Below are 22,167 nucleotides of genomic sequence, written 5' to 3'. Positions count from 1 at the left end.
GGTAGCAAATAAAACATGTAGACCCTATAGGCATGTTCTCTATTAGTGTGCAACACACTAAACGAAATCATATAAGGCATGTTGAGCGAAATAACAAATAGAACACATAGACCCTATAAGCATATTTTCTACCCTTTTAGGAATATAAGTGTAAATATTACATAAGGAACAACAACATGCCCAACAGTAGGCCCAAAAGAAGATAACCCAGTGCTGCCTGGGCCTTCAACAAACTCATTCTTTGCACTATCAGCAAACCCGGACCCAGACTCGACTCAAGTATCAGAGTATGCCAATTACAAGATTCAAGCTCATATATAGACCCATACCAGGCAGAAGTGGAGGATTCATCCACCCAGTAGTGGCAGATGAACAACATAGCCAAACAACTACTCACTGAATTAGTTAAGAAAACTTTAAGTCCACTTACTCAGTTCTTAAGACTATAGCTATCAACATCTATAAGCCAAAGGCACATAGATAAGATAGCATTAAAGTGGAAGGCGCATGAGACATATATGAGACAAGTTCATATTTGTATTTCCAAAAATGTTTGAAGTGACAATATTGAGCAACATGAGCTAGCAAGCCACTCCACATAGAGTTTCAAAGTAAAGCATGATTCAGGACCAACCTAAAGAACTTCAAATGACAATCCAGCATAATCATAGGTAGGAAGCAAGTAGAGTACAAATTTCACATAAAGGTTTTAACATGATGGTCTAATGAGGATATGGTTACAAATAACATAACAACAGTCTAGTGGCATAGTTTGGCCAACATGTCATTTGGTTGAACATGAAACGCAACATGATGAGCATTGATCATAGCACAAATATTCCAAGAAACTTATGGTATGTAAAAGAACATATCAACTATACATTAACATGACAAATAAACATTAAGACTCATATCAATCGATCACACGTAAGGGAAGGGGTGGAACATTTATCGTAGAAGTCTTGGGCAATGCTAAAGACTACATGATTGACAAGTTAAGGAATATAATCATTAGAGTTGCAGATAGCAGAGAAACATATTTAGGCTAGATATTAAGACAATGTTATAACATGGGATGGCCAGGGATCAATTGGTAAGGTAACAGTAAATTACACATAAACAGTTCAGAAGAAAGAGACTTATTAAGGCAAATTCTAGGCAGGTATTAATTCCATAAGAGTTTTAGTACAAATGTTCAAAGTGAGGTATGAGAAAGGTTTCGATACTAATCGGTCAATGTAGGAATTTAAGCATATATAAACACGACAACATCAAACAAATATTAGGCCAGACTTCTTCCAAATTGAGTAAACATGAATGAACATATGCAAACTTAAACAAGTTCTGATGAAGGATTGCAGAAGAAATTCAAAGCAAGGTTGCCCCAGTATCATATTGGCTTAGAAAGGTCCACATAACATAGATGTTCAGAAGCATGAACACAAACATGGAAGAAATATAGTTGCGAGGGTTTGAACACTTACTAGTTTGCAGATTTAACAACAAAATATAGGAGAATCACCAAGTTCTAATAGCAAAGTAAGAACAATAACAAAAAATCTAAACCCTAGTGCGTCAGAGTTCACAGGAGCTTCGAACGATCCCCGAGCAGTTCTCGCACTAGGGAGGTAGATAGAGAGGATTCTGGTGGCCTTGGCTTTCAGTCGGCCACGCACCCATGTTTCAGAATAATATAGAATAAGTGAGAGTAAGAGAATAACAGTGATTCAGGTTCCTCTCAAGGGAATCATGGGATGGGGTTTATATAGTAGTAGAAATTGAATGACCAAACATGAAAAATAGTCAATCAAGCACAAATAAGGAAAGAAAATATCACATGCAATCACTAATAGAACCAGTGAAGGAAAAATCGGAGTTCAAACCCTAATCGGAATCGACCTCAGGGAAAATTGTTCGCAGACCCTAATCATGACAGAATCAACGGAGATATGCCCCAAACAAGAAGAAATTTACTCTTTTCGAGTGTATAGAACCGCAATCACATCCATAATCATAGAATCAGAGCCAAATCTATGAGAATCGAGATTGCCATAAGTATAAAGGTATCAAAAGTTACCATAAGTGAATGATAATAGCAGAAAAGGTAAGTAGGATCCACATCTAACGCGTATGGGAAATGGGAAAAAGGGTCTTTTGGATTAGTTAGAGTTCGGTCTCTGAAGGAGAAAGAGCAGGTGAGGGCGGTTGTGGAAAGATAAGTGAGGGCTTAGGGTTTGGGTGAGAGTAATTAAAAATGGGGGAGGGGTTGTGGGCTGTTGATCATTTAAGATCAACGACCAGGATTAAAGAGAAGCGGGGGGGGGGGGGGGCAAATAAATGGGTATCGATCGGGTTAAGATTAAAGGGTCGTTTTGTTTGGGCTAAGGGATTGGGCCATGGATTTGGGTATGTTTGGTCTGAAAATTAACCCTTCATTGGGCTATAAAAATTAAATATATAAAATTTATGAAACAATAATTTATAAAAGTAATTAATAAAAAACAAAGAATACTATTTATTCAGTAAAATGCTGGAAAATAATATATTATCATTATAAAAATATAAAAATGTTATTCTAACATAAATAATATAATTATGTATAGAATGTAGGCTATTCTTGCAAAAATTGTGTAAATAGGTAAAATGCAAATGTAATCATATGCAATGAAGTAAAAAATGTTTTAAAACATATATGTGGGTGTAAATGATAAATTTGGATGATTAAGTCATCACAAAATAATTTAAGGTGTAATTAATGCATATTCAAGTAATTAAAATGCAAGAAAATTATTTTTAAAACTTTAAAAAATATAAAAATTATAGAAAATACATGTATAACTCTTGTAAATTAAGTAATGATGAAAAATAATATTTTGAAATTATATATACTATTAAAAAAATATGAGGGCAAAATTGGGTAACAACAACTGCCCCACTTTACCAGGGAATGATGAAAATATTATCGGGTAAACAAAATGATGACCAATTTTGTCTGAAGTGAGTGAGGAATGATGTATTTTGAAAAAATGTGGGCCGAACCCTAGTTCTTGAGTTGCCTACATATCCCCGGTGTTACGGGAATTAGGCAGTGTGTAGTTCTGGATCCAACGATGAACGAAATTGATGGAGTTGTTATAAGAGTGGTCATATGCATCGAAAAAGGATCTTTTGGGTAGGGTAGTGTCGTAAGTAACAGATAATTTAGGTGGATCTGTGAATGCGAATTTGAGCATTACGGATGTATAAGGCAAATATTTGAACGGTTATAGAACAAAGGGTAATCAATTGCTGATCATTGGTTACATTTAAAGGATGTGAACGAAAAACGGAGCGAGAATTGCTCCTGTTTGTAGAACGGTTACCACCCGAGTTACTGCAAAACACGATGCGCGTGAATATATGGGGTTATTTCATAATCTAAACATGATGCAAATTCCCTTTGGACCATGAGAGTTGTCCTTGGACTATGAGGATGATGTCCTTAGACAATGATGTCCTGGGCCATGAAGTATATGATAAGGGATTCGCCGGCCATGGAATGGTGTCCTCGGACCATGAAGATGGTGCCTATGGACTATGGCGCCTTTGAATAATGAGATGAAATTTTTAGAGATCCTCTGGCCATGGAATGATTTCTTCGGGTTATGAGGATGATACCCTCAGACTATGACGCCTTCGGAAAATATGGCAATGTTTCGGCCCATGAGCTACAAAGATGTGGCGATATCGATAGTTTGATAGAGGAAACATGTAATGCTTAGTCATAGGTGAGAACGAAACGAGACAAGGTTTAGTCTTGTATGAGATGAGGGCAGTGCTTAGACCGATGCAAAGGGCAGAGACAATGTTTAGTCTCATGCAAGGAAAGGCAATTCCTAGCCTTATGTAACAATGGAGGAAATGCTTAGACTCGTGCAAGGAATGGAGACAGTGCTTAGTCTCTAGCAAGGAAAGGTAATGCTTAGCCTTATGCAATAATGGAGGCAATGCTTAGCTTCATGCAAAAAATGCAGGCAGTGTTTAGTTTTATGAAAGGAAAGGCAATGCTTAGCCTCGTGCAAGGAATGGAGACAATGCTTAGTCTGTGGCAAGGAAAGGCAATGATTAGCCTTATGCAATAATGGAGGCAATGCTTAATCTCATGCAAGAAATTGAGACAATGTTTAGTCTCATGCAAGGAAATGCAATGCTTAACCTTATGCAATAATGGAGGCAATGCTTAGCCTCATGCAATAAATGGAGACAATGTTTAGTCTCATGCAAAGAAAGGCAATGCTTAGCCTTTTGCAATGTGGAGACAGTTCTTAGTCTCATACAAAGAACGGAGACAATATTTAGTCTCATGCAAAGAAACACAATGCTTAGCCTTATGCAATGTGGAGACAGTGTTTAGTCTCATGCAAAGAAAGGCACCGCTTAGCCTTATGCAATGTGGAGACAGTACTTAGTCTCATGCAAAGAATGGAGACAATGCTTAGTCTCGTGCAAGGAAAGGCAGTGCTTAGCCTTATGCAAGGAGTAGAGACAATGCTTAGTATTATGCAAAAGAAGGCAATGCTTAGCCTTATGTAATGATGAGGGCAATGCTTAGCCCTATGCAGGAAAAGCAACGACTGAATGTGAGAGAATAAACAATTTCTTAGCTTGATGTGTTTGCATTTGGCGACCTTTATCATTGTGAAGATAGTGATCTTACTGTGTGTATGTATTTGCGGACGTTCCTATTATGTTCGTTGTGCCTGCATCCAAAGTAAAATCGTGAGTTTTACGGGGGAAAGGTTGGTTCATGCTCTCGATTTCTTGCTTTGCCTTTGCTTTTGTATGAAGTCCCTGCTTGAGTTATCCCGAGTAACATCTGACTGCTATAGAAACAAAACTTTTGAAAGAAATGCGATTGATAAATTATTTATGAAAATGTAGTTGTCTGAAATATGTGATAATGCACGAGAGCAAATAATTTGTTGAATTGATGATTGTGACACGCTTTTCAGATATTGCAACCTCCTTATCTTGGAATTTTGAGGATCCTTCTCAAAATTCTTCCCCAGTTTAAATGTGTACTCCTTGCGGTACATTCCTTGGTGTTCCAAACATGATGAGATCGGGAAAACTCGAATTCTCGCCCCTGTTTCTGACCATAGGGGGAATGAAGATTTTATTATGATGTGAGCGAACCCATAGGGCTACCTACGTATCCCCTATTAAATGAGAATCAAGTCAAGCGTAGTCCAGTTATATCAAATAGAAAGTGCGAACATTAGTCTTAAACATAGTATCTCTTGACCGCGTCTGAATTGATAGGTTTTGGCCAAATCTCTCCATCCATTTCTGCAAGTACAAGTGCTCCTCCTATTAATACTCGGTGAACCATGTATGGGACTTTCCAGTTAGGTGAGAATTTTCCCTTTGCTTCATCCTGATGCGGGAAGATCCAATTTAGTACCAATTGCCCCGGTGTGAATTTCCTACACCTAACCTTTTTTTGAAAGCTCTTTCCATTCTATTCTAGTAGCATTGACCGTGACATACTACGTTCATTCTTTTTCCATCAATGAGAGCTAGTTGTTCATACCGGCTCCGTACCCATTCTACATCACTGAGCTAGACTTCATGTATGATTCTTAAGGAAGGGATTTCTACTTCGGCATGATTAACGGCTTCAGTACCATAAACCAGTAGATAGGGGGTTGCCCCAGTGGATATACAAACTATGGTGCGATACCCGAGCAAAGCAAACGGTAGCTTCTTATGCCATTGTTTGTAATTGTATACCATTTCCTCAATATCTTCTTGATGTGGCTTCAACCCACTTCGTGAAGTAGTCTATAGCCACCAGAATGAACCTATGTCCGTTTGAAGCAGCGGGTTCAATTAGTCAGATGAAATCCATTCCCCAAGCAGAGCCGCTAGGGCGAACTCGTTGCATTGAGTTCGTTGGGCGGCACTCATATCATATCAACATGTATCTAGCATTGGTGACACTTTTGAACATATTTGATGCAGTCTATTTTCATAGTCATCCAGAAATATCCTGCTCTTAATATCTTCTTGGCCAGAACGAAACCATTCATATGGGATCTGCAAGTTCCGGCATGTATTTCCTCAAGCAATCTAGATGCCTCCTTGGCATCGACGCATCGCAAGTCCTTCTATACAGAATTCCTCTGCTTTGAAAGAAATGGTTGGCCAATCTTTGAAGCGTGCGCTTCTGAGTATGTGTAGCGTGCTCTGGATATTCTCCCTTTTCCAAGTATTCCTTGATGTCGTGGAACCATAGATTTCCGTCAATCTCTTCTTCAACTTGAGCACAATAAGCTGGTTGCTTATGAATTCCTATTGGGATAGGATCGATGAAATTCTTGTCTCGGTGTTGTATCATAGAGGATAAAGTGGCTAATGCATATGCAAACTCATTCTGAATCCTTGGAACATGCTTGAACTCTATCTTTGTGAATCTCTTGATCAACTCTTGTACACAGTGCAAGTATGACAATATTTTGGTGTTCTTCGTAGCCCATTCTCCTAGAACCTGGTGCACCAATAGGTCTGAATCTCCGATTACCAGCAACTCCTAAACGTTCATGTCAATGGCTAACCTGAGTCACAGGATGCATGCCTCATATTCCGCCATATTGTTGGTGCACGAAAACCTGAGTTTTGCGGATACCAGATAGTGTTGACCGGTTTCTGACACTAAGACAACTTCGATACCCACTCCTTCGAAGTTTGCTTCTCCATCAAAGAACATCCTCCAACCATCGTATGCCTTGATAATTTCTTCTCCCACAAACGATACCTCCTCGTCGGGAAAATACGTTTTCAATGGTTCGTATTCTCCGTCTACGGGATTTTCTGGAAAGTGATCCGCTAATGCTTGCCCTTTGACTGCCTTCTGGGTTACATAGATGATATCGAACTCACTCATCAATATCTGCCACTTTGCTAGTTTGCTCGTAGGTATGGGTTTCTGAAAGATGTATTTTAGCGGATCCATCCTCGATATGAGATATGTAGTGTACGCACAGAAATAATGCCTCAACTTCTAGGCTATCCATGTCAGAGCACAACAAGTACATTCCAATAAAAATTATAGGGCTTCATAAGGCGTGAACTTCTTTCTCACATAATATATCACTTGCTCCTTCTTTCCAGTTTCATCATGTTGTCCTAGAACACAACCATTCCCCATTCAACACAGACAGACAAAGCAGTAGGGGTCTTCATGGTTCTGGTGGGACCAATATGGGTGATTTGGATAAATACTCTTTGATTTTGTCGAAGGCTTTCTGGCATTCTTCAGTCCAGCTTGTTGCAACATCTTTCCTCAGCATTATGAAGATTGGCTCACATATCACCGTCGATTGTGCTATGAAACAGCTGATATAATTGAGGCGCCCTAGAAAACTCATCACATCTTTTTTATTCTTTGGCGGTGGCAAGTCCTAGATAACTTTAATTTTTGACGGGTCTAAATCGATACCTCGACGACTGACGATGAAACCTAATAATTTTCTAGCAGGGACTCCGAAGGCACATTTTGCAGGGTTCAACTTCAAGTTGTATTTTTGAAGCTGATCAAAATATTTCTTCAGGTCTGCTATGTGATCCGAACTCCTTTTAGATTTTATGATAACATCGTCCACGTACACCTCTATTTCCTTATGTATCATGTCATGAAAGATAGTCGTCATGGCTCTCATGTAGGTGGACCAAGCATTCTTCAAACCAAAGTACATCATTTTATAGCAATATATTCCCCATGGTATGATAAAGGCGGTCTTTTCGGCATCCTCTTCATCCATCCAAATCTGGTGGTATCATGCAAAGCAATACACAAAGGATTGGAGTTCATGCTTAGTGCAGTTGTCAATCAATATGTGTATGTTAGGTAGCAAAAAATCATCTCTTAGGACTTGCTCTGTTCAGATTTCGGTAATCAATGCATACTCTAACCTTTCCATTTTTCTTTGGAATTGGCACAATGTTGGCTAACCGGGTCGGGTATTCGACCACTCAGAGAAACTTGGCTTTGATTTAATTAGTGACCTCCTCTTTTATCTTCAAACTCATATCTGGCTTGAACTTTCTGAGCTTCTGCTTTACTGGTGGACACATGGGATTGATGGGTAGTTTATGAGCTACTATAGATGTGCTCAAACCAGTCATATCGTAGTAGAACCATACAAAGATATCCTCATACTCCTTTAGGAATCTGATATACCCTTCTTTCTCTGACAGTGATAGATGAATGCTTATACGAGTTTCCTTGAATGTTTCAGAATCCCATAAGTTAACGGCCTCAGTTTCTTCCAGATTAGACTTCGGTTTGTTTTCAAAGTTCTCTACTTCTTTGACGATTTCCTCAGGTATTATATCATCTTCCAGATCTTTCGAATCACTGTCCTTATGTTGCGTTGTCTCATTGCATGTCACAGTTGTAGGTTCATTGGGATATGTAATAATTATGCCGAAAAGAATGTAGAAAGATAATAATAAATATGAAAAGCATTAATGTATTAAAACTTTAAAATGTCAGCAAGTACGACTCGATGGATCGAGTAATTATTTTAAAACAAAATACTGAAAATGTATTAAATGCTCAAAATGTTTGAAAGTAATTCATGCTAATTTTCCAGGCTAGCCAGGAACTCGGCAAGCCCAGGATGGTGTAGCGGTCCAGTTCCTCTTCCATCGTCTGAATGGTAAGGTCTTCCTCCTCCTCCTCCTCAATAATTGCATTGCAGTCCATGTCTTCTTCATCTAGAAATAGCTTCCTCATGCCGGTCAAAACCTCATCTTCCTCAGATCCCCACATCATGTCAGCCTGGTGGAATGTCTAGTGTAGCGGTGGTACGGGCTGTTCTAGTGGATATTAAGGAGTAAGCCATGGCGGTGTCCAATCCTGATATTCTTGCCCTGTATATTCATATCCGAGTCCATAGGTCATGCCATGATACTGTGGTTGTACGGGTTTGGTGATCCCCTGAAGCTTTTTGCCAAGACCTTTGCCTGGTTCATATTCTGTCCACAACAACAATATGTTTTCTATCTTCTTGCTCCACCATCGATTCTTTTCAATTGAATTCACCCGCTCAATGCGTTGATATGTTTCTCTGCCCAACTTTCTCATGTCTTTGATGACTGGAACGGTCGGATTGGTGTAGATGGGGTTGCTTCCATCTCCATGAATGATCACCTCCTGATGATTCCACTCAAACTTCACAACCTTGTGCAGAGTTGAAGCCACTGCCCCGACTGCATATATCCATGGCCGTCCAACAATAGATTGTAAGTAACAAATATATCTAGCACTTGGAACTCATCATCAAACCAAGTTTGACCCATCTGTAGATCGAGGTTGATCTCTTCGATAATGGCTCTTTGAGATCCATTGAACGCTTTCACATTCATGCTTCCTATTCGTATCTTGTGCAGACCTTTACCCAATCTCTTTAGAGTGGTAAGTGGGCATATGTTTAGACTCGAACCTCCATCTATCAAGACCCTGGCGATGAACTTATCTTCAAATTGCATTGTGATATGCAACGTCCTGTTGTGACTCAATCTTTTTGGTGGTAACTCGTCTTCGTGGAAAGTGATTTTGTGGCTCTCTAGTACCTATCCGACCATGTTAGTCATCTCTCCACTAGTGATGAGGGCGGGTACATAAGCTTCACTTAACACCTTCATCAAAGCATTCTTGTGCGCGTCTGAGTTTTGCAACAATGATAAGATGGATATCTGAGCAGGAGTCTTGTTCAGGTGGTCAACAATGGAGTAGTCCCTTGCTCGTATCTTTCTCCAGAGAACGTCAGTGCCAGTCTCAACAACAAGTATCTTAGGTGCATCTTCCTTGCTTATTCCTCCCAGATTCTTAGGTGTGTAACTCTGCTAGTCTTAGTCATACCTTGTGCGGCACATGTTGCTTCCATTTTGGTTTTTCCCTTTCTCCTTGATTCCGCAATATAATCCCACGGGATGGCATCAGACTCATAAGATGGTGTGGGAGCTACCATTACAATTAAGGGAATAGCTATCTCAACTTCAAATGATGCTTGGGTTTGTACCACAACGGCGTGCGGGTGACTGGAGATGTTTCAGGAGCGTCTTCCTCTCGAATTAGTCCAACTGACCCTTCCTGATCCCACTCTTCATCAGTTTCTATCATGTTCACTTCCTCACCTCTGTGATCCGGGAGATGGTTGTTGCGAACATTTGGTGCAATTTCCTTTGCTTGTATAACCTTAGTATCGATCAACATCTGAATCTTGTCTTTCAACGTGCTGCACTCCTCAATGGTATGGACCTTCATCCCTGAATGATAAGCACATGTTTTGCTGGGGTTGATCCATTGGGAGGTATTTTCCACAACAACAGTAGGAATAGGGGTGACGTAACCAACGACCTTCAGTCTCTCATATAGTTGGGTTATGGGTTAAGCAATTGGGGTGTATTGTCTAGGTGGTCTGTGGTCGAAATTTGGACGTGGCTTTGGGTAGTTTTGGCGGACGGGTGAAGGTGAATGGTAATATGCAGGTTTATTGTTGTAGGTATGGTAGGTGGTGGCAGGGTATTGGTATTTTGGTGGTGAGGATTGATATGTGGATGGAGGTGTTTGGTATGTGAGGGGAGACTTAAGGCCCTGGGCTACTATCACGACACCCACTTCTTTCTTCTTTGAGATACCTCTTGATTGCAAGGCTTTATTCGTAGCTTGCAGTGCCTCGAAATTAGTCACCATCCCGCTGTTGATTCCTTCTTCTATTCTTTCCCCTAACTTGATGATGTCTGAGAAATTGTGATTTTCGATGACCATCAACCTTTCGTAATACTGCGGATCTTGAGCCCTAACAAGGAACTTGTTCATTTGTTCTTCTTCAAGTGATGGCCTTACCTTTGCGGCCTCTTATCTCCAATGAGTAGCATACTCACAGAAGGTTTCTATCGGCTTCTTTTTGAGGTTTTGAATGTAGAAAAAACATGACGTGTTTTCTGTGTTGAACCTAAATCTATCCATGAAATCGGATGACATACTCACCTAATTAACCCATTTGTTTTGGGTTTTTACTGATATACCAAGACAAAGCATCTCCTGTAAGGCTTCGCATGGACAATTTCATGCGAATTTGTTAATTCTTACCCACTCCTACAAGCTTGTCGTAGTATGTTCTTAGATGCACCTTCGGATCACCAGTACCATCGAATATTTTGAACTTGGGAGATTTGTAACCCTCAGGCAGTTCCACATCCGGCTGAATACACATGTCCTCATAGTTTAGACCTTCAATGCCTTTCCTACCTTCAACACTCTAGACTCTTCCTGTGAGCTTCCTGAGTTCCTCTGCCATATTTCTGATGAGCAGGTCCTTCTCAGTTGGTTTGGGGTATATATAGGGTTTGCTGTGGGGTATGGGGTAAGGTTTCTACATATATCATATTTCTTTGATGAGTTCCTGGGACTTGGGTATACGGGTGGTCGTTGGTCGAGTTTCGAGAGTAGGTTGTGGTGCATTTTGGGGAGTGTGATAAGTGGTGGTTTGTGGGTATTGAGTTGGATGATGGTGTTGTTGTTGGAGGGTTGGCACTGGTGGCGGGTTAAGTTTCTGGAGAGGTGCGTGATTATGATACTAGTATTGTGCGGGAGGGTTCAGAACTATGAGTGGTGGATTTTGATTTTGTGCGTTTTGTGGTGGTGTTTGGTTCTGGATAGTAGGGTTTTTCTGGATGATGTCGGGAACGTTGAGAGTAAGAGAGAGGTTTACCAGATTTTGGACCTGTTCAAGCTCTCCTTGTAATTTCAAGATTTTCTTCTCTAAACGTAAAACCAACTCATTCTACCCCGAAGTGCTTCTACCATCTGTAGTTTCAATATTTTCTGCCATAGTAGTATTATCTTTCCGGATACAACTTAAATCATCCATTTTCCCTTTGCCCTTGATTTTGCCTTTCGGGTCGCTAGGTGGAGGAGGAGGTGGAGGACCTCTGGATCTAGTGTGGTATGTTGATGATGCGAATATGCATGTTTTGGGAATGGGAATAATCAGAAAGAAAGAAAAATAAAAGGTAACCAAGTCAGTAAGGTGAAATAAAAGAGTGTTCGCAATATTTAAACACGTTTCACAAAGTCATGCAATAATTCACGTCCAAATTTGGGGACCACATTGTGCCTGAGGTAGGCCTAAGCGACACATAGATTTGGAGAAAATTGGTGCCAACGTTTTCTTCATTTCATTAATGCGAAAATAAGCCAAAACAATCTTTTACCAAATCAACAATAATAAAATAAAGTTACTAATGACATTTAGCCTTATTACATCGTAATCTAAATCTAAGCTAGAAAGCAGTAAAGAACATCATATCCTAATCTACTTGGTCCCTGAGGGACCTTCTCCATGCTTGCTCTCTTGACCCCATCAATCGTATTTCCCAGATCGAGCATATCCAACAATAAGTAATCTTTTGCTAGCTTTCCTCCTTCATCGTCATCCATGTCTTGACAATCCAAAAGTCTTTTTCTCACCTTCCCTTCTAGCTCCATCAGTCCTTGTTCCAGGTATTTCAATCTTTCCATTGACTTAGTGGCAATCTACTTCCATTCCCTTATCGCCTCCATGTTCACTTTGTGCTACTCTAGATGTTTAGCTTCGGACTCGAACACCCTTTTGCATAGCCTTTTGTACTTCACCTGTGCCTCAGCCACTTCATCTATGATCCTATCCTTCAGGTTGACTCCTGGTTTGACGTCCCAATCTACATTGTCTTCCAGCCCTGATAGATAGTAGTACATATGACCGGCGTGATACTCGTCCAACTCAATAATTTCTCCTTCCACAATGATCTTTTAGTTCCACATGTGTATCGCTTCGAACTTAAACGGGATGACATCTCCCTTGAAATCTGCCTTGTACTGGACCATGTTGGAAACCCGAGGTATGACTTGTTTTCTTCCTGCTTGTCTCATTACCCTTATAGGAGCGTAAGGGTAGATACCTCGCAGCCCAATCAATACCAAATGAATAGTCCCCTTGACCTGGTGATGAATTCACTACTAGGAAACCATTCAAACATCCAATGCACTTGCTCGTCTGTCAGATTACTGAAGAAACACTCCCAATTTACAGCATTTCCAGACTTTGCAAACTTGTCTGGAATAAATGTCATTTTCTTTGGGTAATGGTTGGCTATGTAGTCATTTAGTGGCCTTCACATAAGCTGTTGACGATACTCACCCCTCTAAAAGTGTTCCAACAGCTAGACTTGTAGTAATAGATTGCAACCCTCAAAGTGACCGAACCCATGCTTACACCGATCTAGAGCATAATACATCTCACTAAGATCATTGGGATGATAGTATAAGTTTGTCCATATCTAAGCGAGTATGAATTCTTCCCCCTTTCATTGGAAAGATCAACAACCCCAGGAAGCAGACAATGAAAACATAAACTCGGCGATGCACTAATCCCAAAGAAGCAATGGATAGTTAATCATGATAAAGACGATATGACTTGCTATGCCCATAACGCTAGTAAAGAAACTCAAAAGGGATGTATGATTTCTTCAGACATAGCAGTTCATCATTCTTCTTGAAACCTAAAATTTTCAGAAAACCGCGGGGAGTGCTATTCTCTGGTACTAGCAGTCCCAAAATATCCCATGGTAACTTGGTGAAACCCCATATTTCTTCTAGGAGAGGAGTCATTTCTATATTGCCGAACCGAAAAATATCTTGTTTCTCATCCCAGAATATGGTAATGGCCTCGATCAATTCCCTATTTGGTTGAATGTTCAGCAAAGATGGCATGTTACCAAGTACTCTCCTCACATGATTCTTGTTACAAGGCGTAAGGTCTTTCCACCAGTCAAGTAGCAGAGGCGGGATATTTTGTACCATAATGAAGCTAGGGATTTCGTGCTTCATTTTCTGCAAACAAACAAAGGTTAGCCCTTTCCCCCTCAAAATTTGACTACTTACGCAATAATAATCAACATGTTGGCACATTTTTTCCAAGTAATGCACATAATATGATAGTGTCCATTGGGACTGTGGAAATCCCGTCAGACTTTGGACAAGGATCATCTTAGTTGGTTGTTACGTTAACAACGCTTCAACCCGTACTAGGTTTAGCATGATGTATGTACATTTCAAATTGGAGTAGGGTTTCTATAAGGGTATACATTGGTACTCCCAAGTGGACGACTCGATAGGGAAAGGCACGGGACCGTCGACTACACCGCTGATCGACTAGTCTACCACAAATAAGCCTTTCCGATTTAAAAAAGGGTGATTTCAGGAAAGTGCAGGCACTCATCAAACACCACTATGTTGATAATTGGCACGAGTTGAGTCTGATACAGAGCATGCTTTATGCAAAAATAATAACACATTGCCAAGTATTTGCATGATAAAAGTACGTAAAAGCATAAAATAACAAAAGTGAGCATGAAGAGAAAAGAAAAGAAATACAAAAGAGAGAAGTTAGTTTATCTCATAAAAAATGTGCAAGAAAGTAATGAAGAAGGTAGGGAAATAGGGATGGGAGAGTCATAATGTAGTAGTCTTAGACAAGATGAAGGGGGTGGAGAGAGGTCGTACATGTCATACCAAATAAAGGAGAGTAAGGGAAGGGATGTGTATGTCATAGAAAAATAAAGGTGAATGAGGAAAGGGAGGTACATGTAATAGCGTTTTAAAACAAATAAAGGCAAATATGGAAAGGGATGTGCATGTAATAGCAATTTTAAGATAGAGAAAGTAATACACATAAGTCAAGTTCATTATGGTAAGAGCCTAAGTATATCCCCAGCAGAGTCGCCATGCTGTTGCCCCCCGTTTTCTCACAAAACGGGGTTCGACATGTGATAACTCTTTTAAATGGGTATTAAAAGAGGAGAGTCGCCACCTAATAATTTTTAAGGTGCGTTAGGGCATCTATTTGTAAATAACTCTAATTTAACTAGTCTGTGCTACCAAAGATCGGGTAAGGTCTCAAATTACCTCAAAGAGAAAGTGTTAGGCACTCTTGGAGGTCCACAACTATGGGTCCTGGCTGAACTTTAAACTATGTGGATTATGTAATTAGACTAGGTGAGCAAATAAATAAAAGGAAATTTTGAAGTCGGGAAGTCTTATTATAACTCATGAGAATCGATACAAAATCTTAATGACTACAAGGATACAACTACATTGATCTATGTTTAATGACAAGTGTAAATAATAAGTTCATAAAGAAAGGAATGAGGGGTCCTAAGTTTTTTAGCCTAAAGGATCACCCCGTGCAACATAAATAATACTCCGCAACTCCCTTCAGGTAGGGGTTGCTCATATTATTCAGCGGGCACAGACTATCATCTCTTTCTACCCGATTACTATGTTAAAGTTGTTTACCTAAAGGCGCTCTAATTCAATTCTAGGTCCTACCCTATGCGTGCACTGCCCGTCCCATACCTAGTCAAGGAGCCTTTGGACCTCTATTAGGGTGGTTCTACCCTTCGCTTAGGATGCTCAAAATGATAAAACTACCGCACATTCAAAAACACGTAGGACTACACATAAGTACAATTCAAGTCTCAAATTAACCTCCACACATAAACAACAAATGCACGCGGGTAGTTAGGCAGTAGACAATTTCAGACGCAGTAGAGTCATTAAGTCCTATAGGCATAGTTTCTATGTGATTCTGATTTCCAGCGTTGTACAGGCAGCGTTGCGTCTTTAAACTAACGAATTTTCAGATTAAAGGCATCGCAAGTCCTATAGGTATGATTTCTAATTATTTGTGCAATAAGACAGTGAATCAATCTCAGAATTTCTAGTAGTTGAGGACTATTCTTGATTTTATCACACTTTACTCCTATAGGCATGTCATCTAGGCGGGGCAGTATAATGAACACAACATAAGTAGTTGATTAAAAGATTAAGGTCATATAGTCATGATATCTAGATGGGCAGTGCACTAAAAATAATAGAAGCAATAGACCGATTGATTATTTGAAGTCTTATAGGCATGGTTTCTAGGTTGACAAAACATGTGTTATACATCCTATAGGCATGCTGTCTAAATGTATAGTAATAATATGGAAATCAAATATAGCAAATACTAACATGTTTGAGATAGTGTGAGTGTATTAGACAAATTAGGTGAGGTGTGTGCGATTCTTATAGACATGATTTCTACTAGCGTGCAAAAGTAGAGCAAGTTCAACAAGGTAGCAAATAAAGCACGTAGACCTTATAGGAATATTCTCTAATAGTGTGAAACACACTAAACGAAATCATATAAGGCAGGCTGAACGAAATAACAAATAGAACACATAGACCCTATAGGCATGTTTTCTACCCTTTTATGCAAGCATTAGAATATATCCGTCTCCCCAACTTCATTATCACCCCAATTGTTCATTTACAAATTATTACAGGCCCAGATAATGAATATAAGTGTAAATATTACACAAGGAACAACAGCAGGGCCAACAATAGGCCCAAAAGGAGATAAGCCAGTACTGCCTAGGTCTTCAACAAACTCATTCTTCGCACCATCAGCAAACCCGGACCCAGACTCGACTCAAGTATCAGAGTATGCCAATTACAAGCTTCAAACTCATATGTAGACCCATACCAGTTCTATAAGCCAACTCTAAGTTCACATACTCAGTTGTTAAGACTATAGCTATCAGCTAACTCTAAGTTCAGATAAAAGGCGTCGCAAGTCCTATAGGCATAATTTCTAATTATTTGCGCAATAAGACAGTGGATCGATCTCAGAATTCTGAATTACCAGTGCTGATTTTATAGATATACTTCTTAGGCATGTGACATCATCCTATTTGCATGATTTCTAGTAGTTGAGGACTATTCTTGATTTTATAACACTTTACTCCTATAGGCATGTCATCTAGGCGGGGCAGTGTAATGAACACAACATAAGTAGTTGATTAAAAGATTAAGATCCTAGAGTCATGATATCTAGATGGGCAGTGCACTAAAAATAATAGAAGCAATAGACCGATTGATTATTTGAAGTCTTATAGGCATGGTTTCTAGGTTAACAAAGCATGTGTTATACATCCTATAGGCATGCTGTCTAAATGTATAGTAATAATATGGAAATCAAATATAGAAAATACTAACATGTTTGAGATAGTGTGCGAGTATTAGACAAATTAGGTGAGGTGTGTGCGATTCTTATAGACATGATTTCTACTAGCTTGCAAAAGTAGAGAAAGTTAAACAAGGTAGCAAATAAAACATGTAGACCCTATAGGCATGTTCTCTATTAGTGTGCAACACACTAAACGAAATCATATAAGGCATGTTGAGCGAAATAACAAATAGAACACATAGACCCTATAAGCATATTTTCTACCCTTTTAGGAATATAAGTGTAAATATTACATAAGGAACAACAACATGCCCAACAGTAGGCCCAAAAGAAGATAACCCAGTGCTGCCTGGGCCTTCAACAAACTCATTCTTTGCACTATCAGCAAACCCGGACCCAGACTCGACTCAAGTATCAGAGTATGCCAATTACAAGATTCAAGCTCATATATAGACCCATACCAGGCAGAAGTGGAGGATTCATCCACCCAGTAGTGGCAGATGAACAACATAGCCAAACAACTACTCACTGAATTAGTTAAGAAAACTTTAAGTCCACTTACTCAGTTCTTAAGACTATAGCTATCAACATCTATAAGCCAAAGGCACATAGATAAGATAGCATTAAAGTGGAAGGCGCATGAGACATATATGAGACAAGTTCATATTTGTATTTCCAAAAATGTTTGAAGTGACAATATTGAGCAACATGAGCTAGCAAGCCACTCCACATAGAGTTTCAAAGTAAAGCATGATTCAGGACCAACCTAAAGAACTTCAAATGACAATCCAGCATAATCATAGGTAGGAAGCAAGTAGAGTACAAATTTCACATAAAGGTTTTAACATGATGGTCTAATGAGGATATGGTTACAAATAACATAACAACAGTCTAGTGGCATAGTTTGGCCAACATGTCATTTGGTTGAACATGAAACGCAACATGATGAGCATTGATCATAGCACAAATATTCCAAGAAACTTATGGTATGTAAAAGAACATATCAACTATACATTAACATGACAAATAAACATCAAGACTCCTATCAGTCGATCATACGTAAGGGAAGAGGTGGAACATTTATCCTATAAGTCTTAGGCAATGCTAAAGACTACATGATTGACAAGTTAAGGGATATAATCATCATTGTTACAGATAGCACAGAAACATATTTAGACTAGATATTAAGACAATGTTGTAACATGGGATGGTCAGGGATCAATTGGTAAGGTAACAGTAAATTACACATAAACGGTTCAGTAGAAAGAGACTTATTAAGGTAAATTCTAGGCAAGTATTAATTCCATAAGAGTTTTAGTACAAATGTTCAAAGTGAGATATGAGAAAGGTTTCGATACTAAACGGTCAATGTAGGAATTTAAGCATACATAAACACGACAACATCAAACAAGCATAATAACCCATACTTCTTCCAAATTGACTAAACATGAATGAACATATGCAAACTTATACAAGTTCTGATGAAGGATTGGAGAAGAAATTCAAAGCAAGGTCGCCCCAGTATCATATTGGCTTAGAAAGGTCCACATAACATAGATGTTCAGAAGCATGAACACAAACATGGAAGAAATATAGTTGCGAGGGTCTGAACACTTACCAATTTGCAGATTGAACAACAAATACAAAAGAATCACCAAGTTCCAATAGCAAAGTAAGAACAATAGCAAAAACTCCAAACCCTAGTGCGTCAGAGTTCACAGGAGTTTCGAACGAACCCCGAGCAGTGCTCGCACTAGGGAGATAGATAAAGAGGATTCTGGTGGCCTTGGCTTTCAGCTGGCCATGAGCCCAAGTTTTAGAATAATATAGAATAAGTGAGAGTGAGAGAATAATAATGATTCGGGTTCCTCTTAAGGGAATCAGGGGATGGGGTTTATATAGTAGTAGAAATTGAACGAACAAACGTGGAAAATAGTCAATCAAGCACAAATATGGAAAGAAAATATCACATGCAATCACTAATAGAACCAGTGAAGGAGAAATCAGAGTTCAAACCCTAATCAGAATTAGACTCAGGGCAAATTGTTCGCAGACCCTAATCATGACAGAATCAACAGAGATATACCCCAAACAAGAAGAGATTTACTCTTTTTGAGTGTATAAAACCACAATAGCATCCAGAACTATAGATTCAGAGCCAAATATGTGAGAATAGAGATTGCCATAAGTATAAAGGTAACAAAAGTTACCATAAGTGAATGATAATAGCAGAAAAGGTAAGTAGGATCCGCGTCTAACGCGTTTGAGAAAGGGGAAAACATGGTCTTTTGGATTGGTTAGGGTTTGGTCTCTGAAGGAGAAGAGAGCAGGTGAGGGAGGTTATGGAAAGATAAGTGAGGGCTTAGGTTGGGTGAGTGTAATTAAAAATGGGGGACGGGTTGTGAGTCGTTGATCATTTAAGATCAACGGCCAGGATTAGAGGAGAAGCGGGGCGGGTCAGATAAACGGGTACCGACCGGGTTAAGATTAAAGGGTCGTTTGGTTTGGGCTAAGGGATTGGGCCATGTATTTGGGTCTCTTTGTGTAATGCCCTAACCTCGGTAAGCGCGACCGGCGCTTAACCGAGTTAACCCGGCCGAGCAAGCATGTTAGATACTTTCTACCTAATTAACCCATAATAAGAGAAGGCATATTTTTATTAGCTAAACAGTAGAAGGACCATATGCATAGACATTACTAAACCATTTCATTTTTGCTACTTCCTATTATGTTTCAAAAGGCATACATTTTGTGATTTAGTGGAACAAAAATCCAAATACATATTTCACAATTCACAATACCTCTGTATTCTTACACGGAGTCCGATCTCGGCCCGATCGGCTAGGCCATCTCATTTGAGACATTACCACAATATTATTATAATTTCCAGCACAGTGCCACCATGTATGCGGCATTGCGTCCAATCATGGCCCGATCGGCTAGGCCATCTCATTTGAGACATCAACCATTTTCTCAATTGCATCCACAATACCACTGTGTTCTTACACAGAGTCCGATCTTGGACCGATCGGCTAGACCATCTCATTTGAGACATCACCCATATTCAATAAGTCATCTCAATTCATATTTCTTTCCCATACTTTCAATATAATGGCACGAGTGGCCTAATTTATAAAGTTATTCTTGGCGCTAGGCCGTATTTCATAATTCAAGTTCTTTTACACATTCAAACATTATTATTATCAACAACAATAAGGCTTCCCATTCAAGGCGTTAAATTCACATATGAGCAATTTGGGAGTCTTAGTCACATAGAGGCTTTTCATACAATTTGGCATAACAACCTTTATTTTGATCTTGACATGAAGTATTAATATTGCTAGCACATATTCCACATTTTGAACGCATCCTCAAATAACAATATATCATGATGAAGCATTTAGAATAAAGATTGAACTTAAATTCTCCAACACAAACACATTAGAAATAGCCAATTCTATAAAGATCAAGGGCTTATTCCAATTACATGAATACCGTGGGGTTCGATTCTAAGAAGAAGGGGGTTTAGCCAACATACCTCAATTGAGATTTTCAAACTCTAAAATGATATGGAATTCTTAGCAACTTCAATCTATTTTAGAAATATAACAAGTTGGACCAAAATTAGGAAGATGAACATGGTTTTAGCTCATTTGAGCATATTATCAAACACTAGATGTGCATCAATGTTTTAAGGCCCTTTTTGTGAAAGACTCCACCAACCCACACCCCATTCTTTTCTATCTTTAACTCACAACCTTCCCACATACCATAGGAACACATGCATGCAAGGTAAGAACTCCTATCCCCATGAATTACCTTACTAATGGCCCATTCTAGTTACATTTTGAAATTAAGAGTTTGGGTGATAGAATCTTACCTCTTAGGAAGAAGACCTAGGTGCCTCTCTTGATAATATTCAAGATTTTAAGTGAGAATTGAAGATCAATTTGATGAAGATCACTTCTCCCTCTAGGACCCTCTCTCTCACTCTAAATATATCATAAAATATGATCAAAATAGTCCATGGGATGTGTTTTAACGAAATAAGGTCGGGTTTAAAAACCCCAAAATTGAAGCTCTGAAACGGGTTCTGCGGTCGCATATGCGACCGCATAATGGTTATGCAGCCCACGAAATGACCACGAAAATAGGTGCCAAAGCTGGAAAGAAACTGACTTGGTCTGCAGTCACTATGCGACTCACAGACTTGTTCTGCGGTCGCATAATGCACCGCAGAACAGTTCTGCTGTCGCATAGTGTACCTCAGAACCTCCCTCCGAAAAATATAAAGGCGGGATATGTGACAAGAATTCAGCCCGTGAAATGGTTATGCGGTCCCATATCGGTTATGCGGTCCCATAATGGCCGCGAAATTGGGCATAAAAAAATGCCTCAGAAATCTGCCTCAATCTGCGACAAGTCTGCAGTCCGTAGACTGGTTCTGCGGCCGCAGAAATGCGTACTTCATCCCAATAATTTTCTTCAACTCCCAGCGCACTGTTCAATCCAAAAAGTCCGAATCACAGCTCACAAGCTCGCCGCGAAGAATTTCTACTATTATTAATCTCTACGCCTACTTTGGCATCACAGAATCTGGGTTTTTAGGAAACATTTTACAGGGCCTTACATCCTCCCCCACTTAAGATCATTCGTCCTTGAAAGAGGTTCAGGGTCCATCATTAGTACCTTGTACAACTTAGTTTTGTTTTAATACCCTACACCAATAGTCCCAAATTTACTAACTCCTCAAATTTCCAAACAATTTCGCTAGAGTTTCCTTTGTAACTAGGCCTATCCACCTGTCAGAGAGCCCCATAATCACATCCTAACAACATTTATAGAATCTAACGATGTAACATAACTCATAACAACACCAAACATGGCGTCATGTAAACAACATATAATCAAAAGGAACACCTTTACATTAACTGAACATATAATCAAAAGGAACACCTTTACATTAACTGAACAAATGATACAAAATTCATAGGCGACAAGTTCATAAAAGGATTACACAACTATTCAAATAAGTAAGGATACTTCTTCTTCATCTCTTCCTCGGCCT

The 22,167-nt window shown here is 39.4% G+C and overlaps 1 protein-coding gene across 1 annotated transcript; it reads right to left on the bottom strand.

The window, feature by feature from the left end:
* Positions 1-6,067: 6,067 nt before the first annotated feature.
* Positions 6,068-6,994, bottom strand: LOC138893563 (uncharacterized). Its single transcript, XM_070178190.1, has 2 exons — positions 6,668-6,994; positions 6,068-6,457 (listed from the first exon to the last, which is right to left on the bottom strand). Exons 1-2 carry the CDS (start codon positions 6,992-6,994, stop codon positions 6,068-6,070), a joined length of 717 nt encoding a protein of 238 aa, XP_070034291.1.
* Positions 6,995-22,167: the final 15,173 nt, after the last annotated feature.

This window comes from Nicotiana tomentosiformis, chromosome 6 (genome assembly GCF_000390325.3).
Source record: "Nicotiana tomentosiformis chromosome 6, ASM39032v3, whole genome shotgun sequence".
NCBI classification, from domain to species: Eukaryota; Viridiplantae; Streptophyta; class Magnoliopsida; order Solanales; family Solanaceae; genus Nicotiana; species Nicotiana tomentosiformis.
This window is presented reverse-complemented; position numbering and strand designations above follow the sequence as displayed.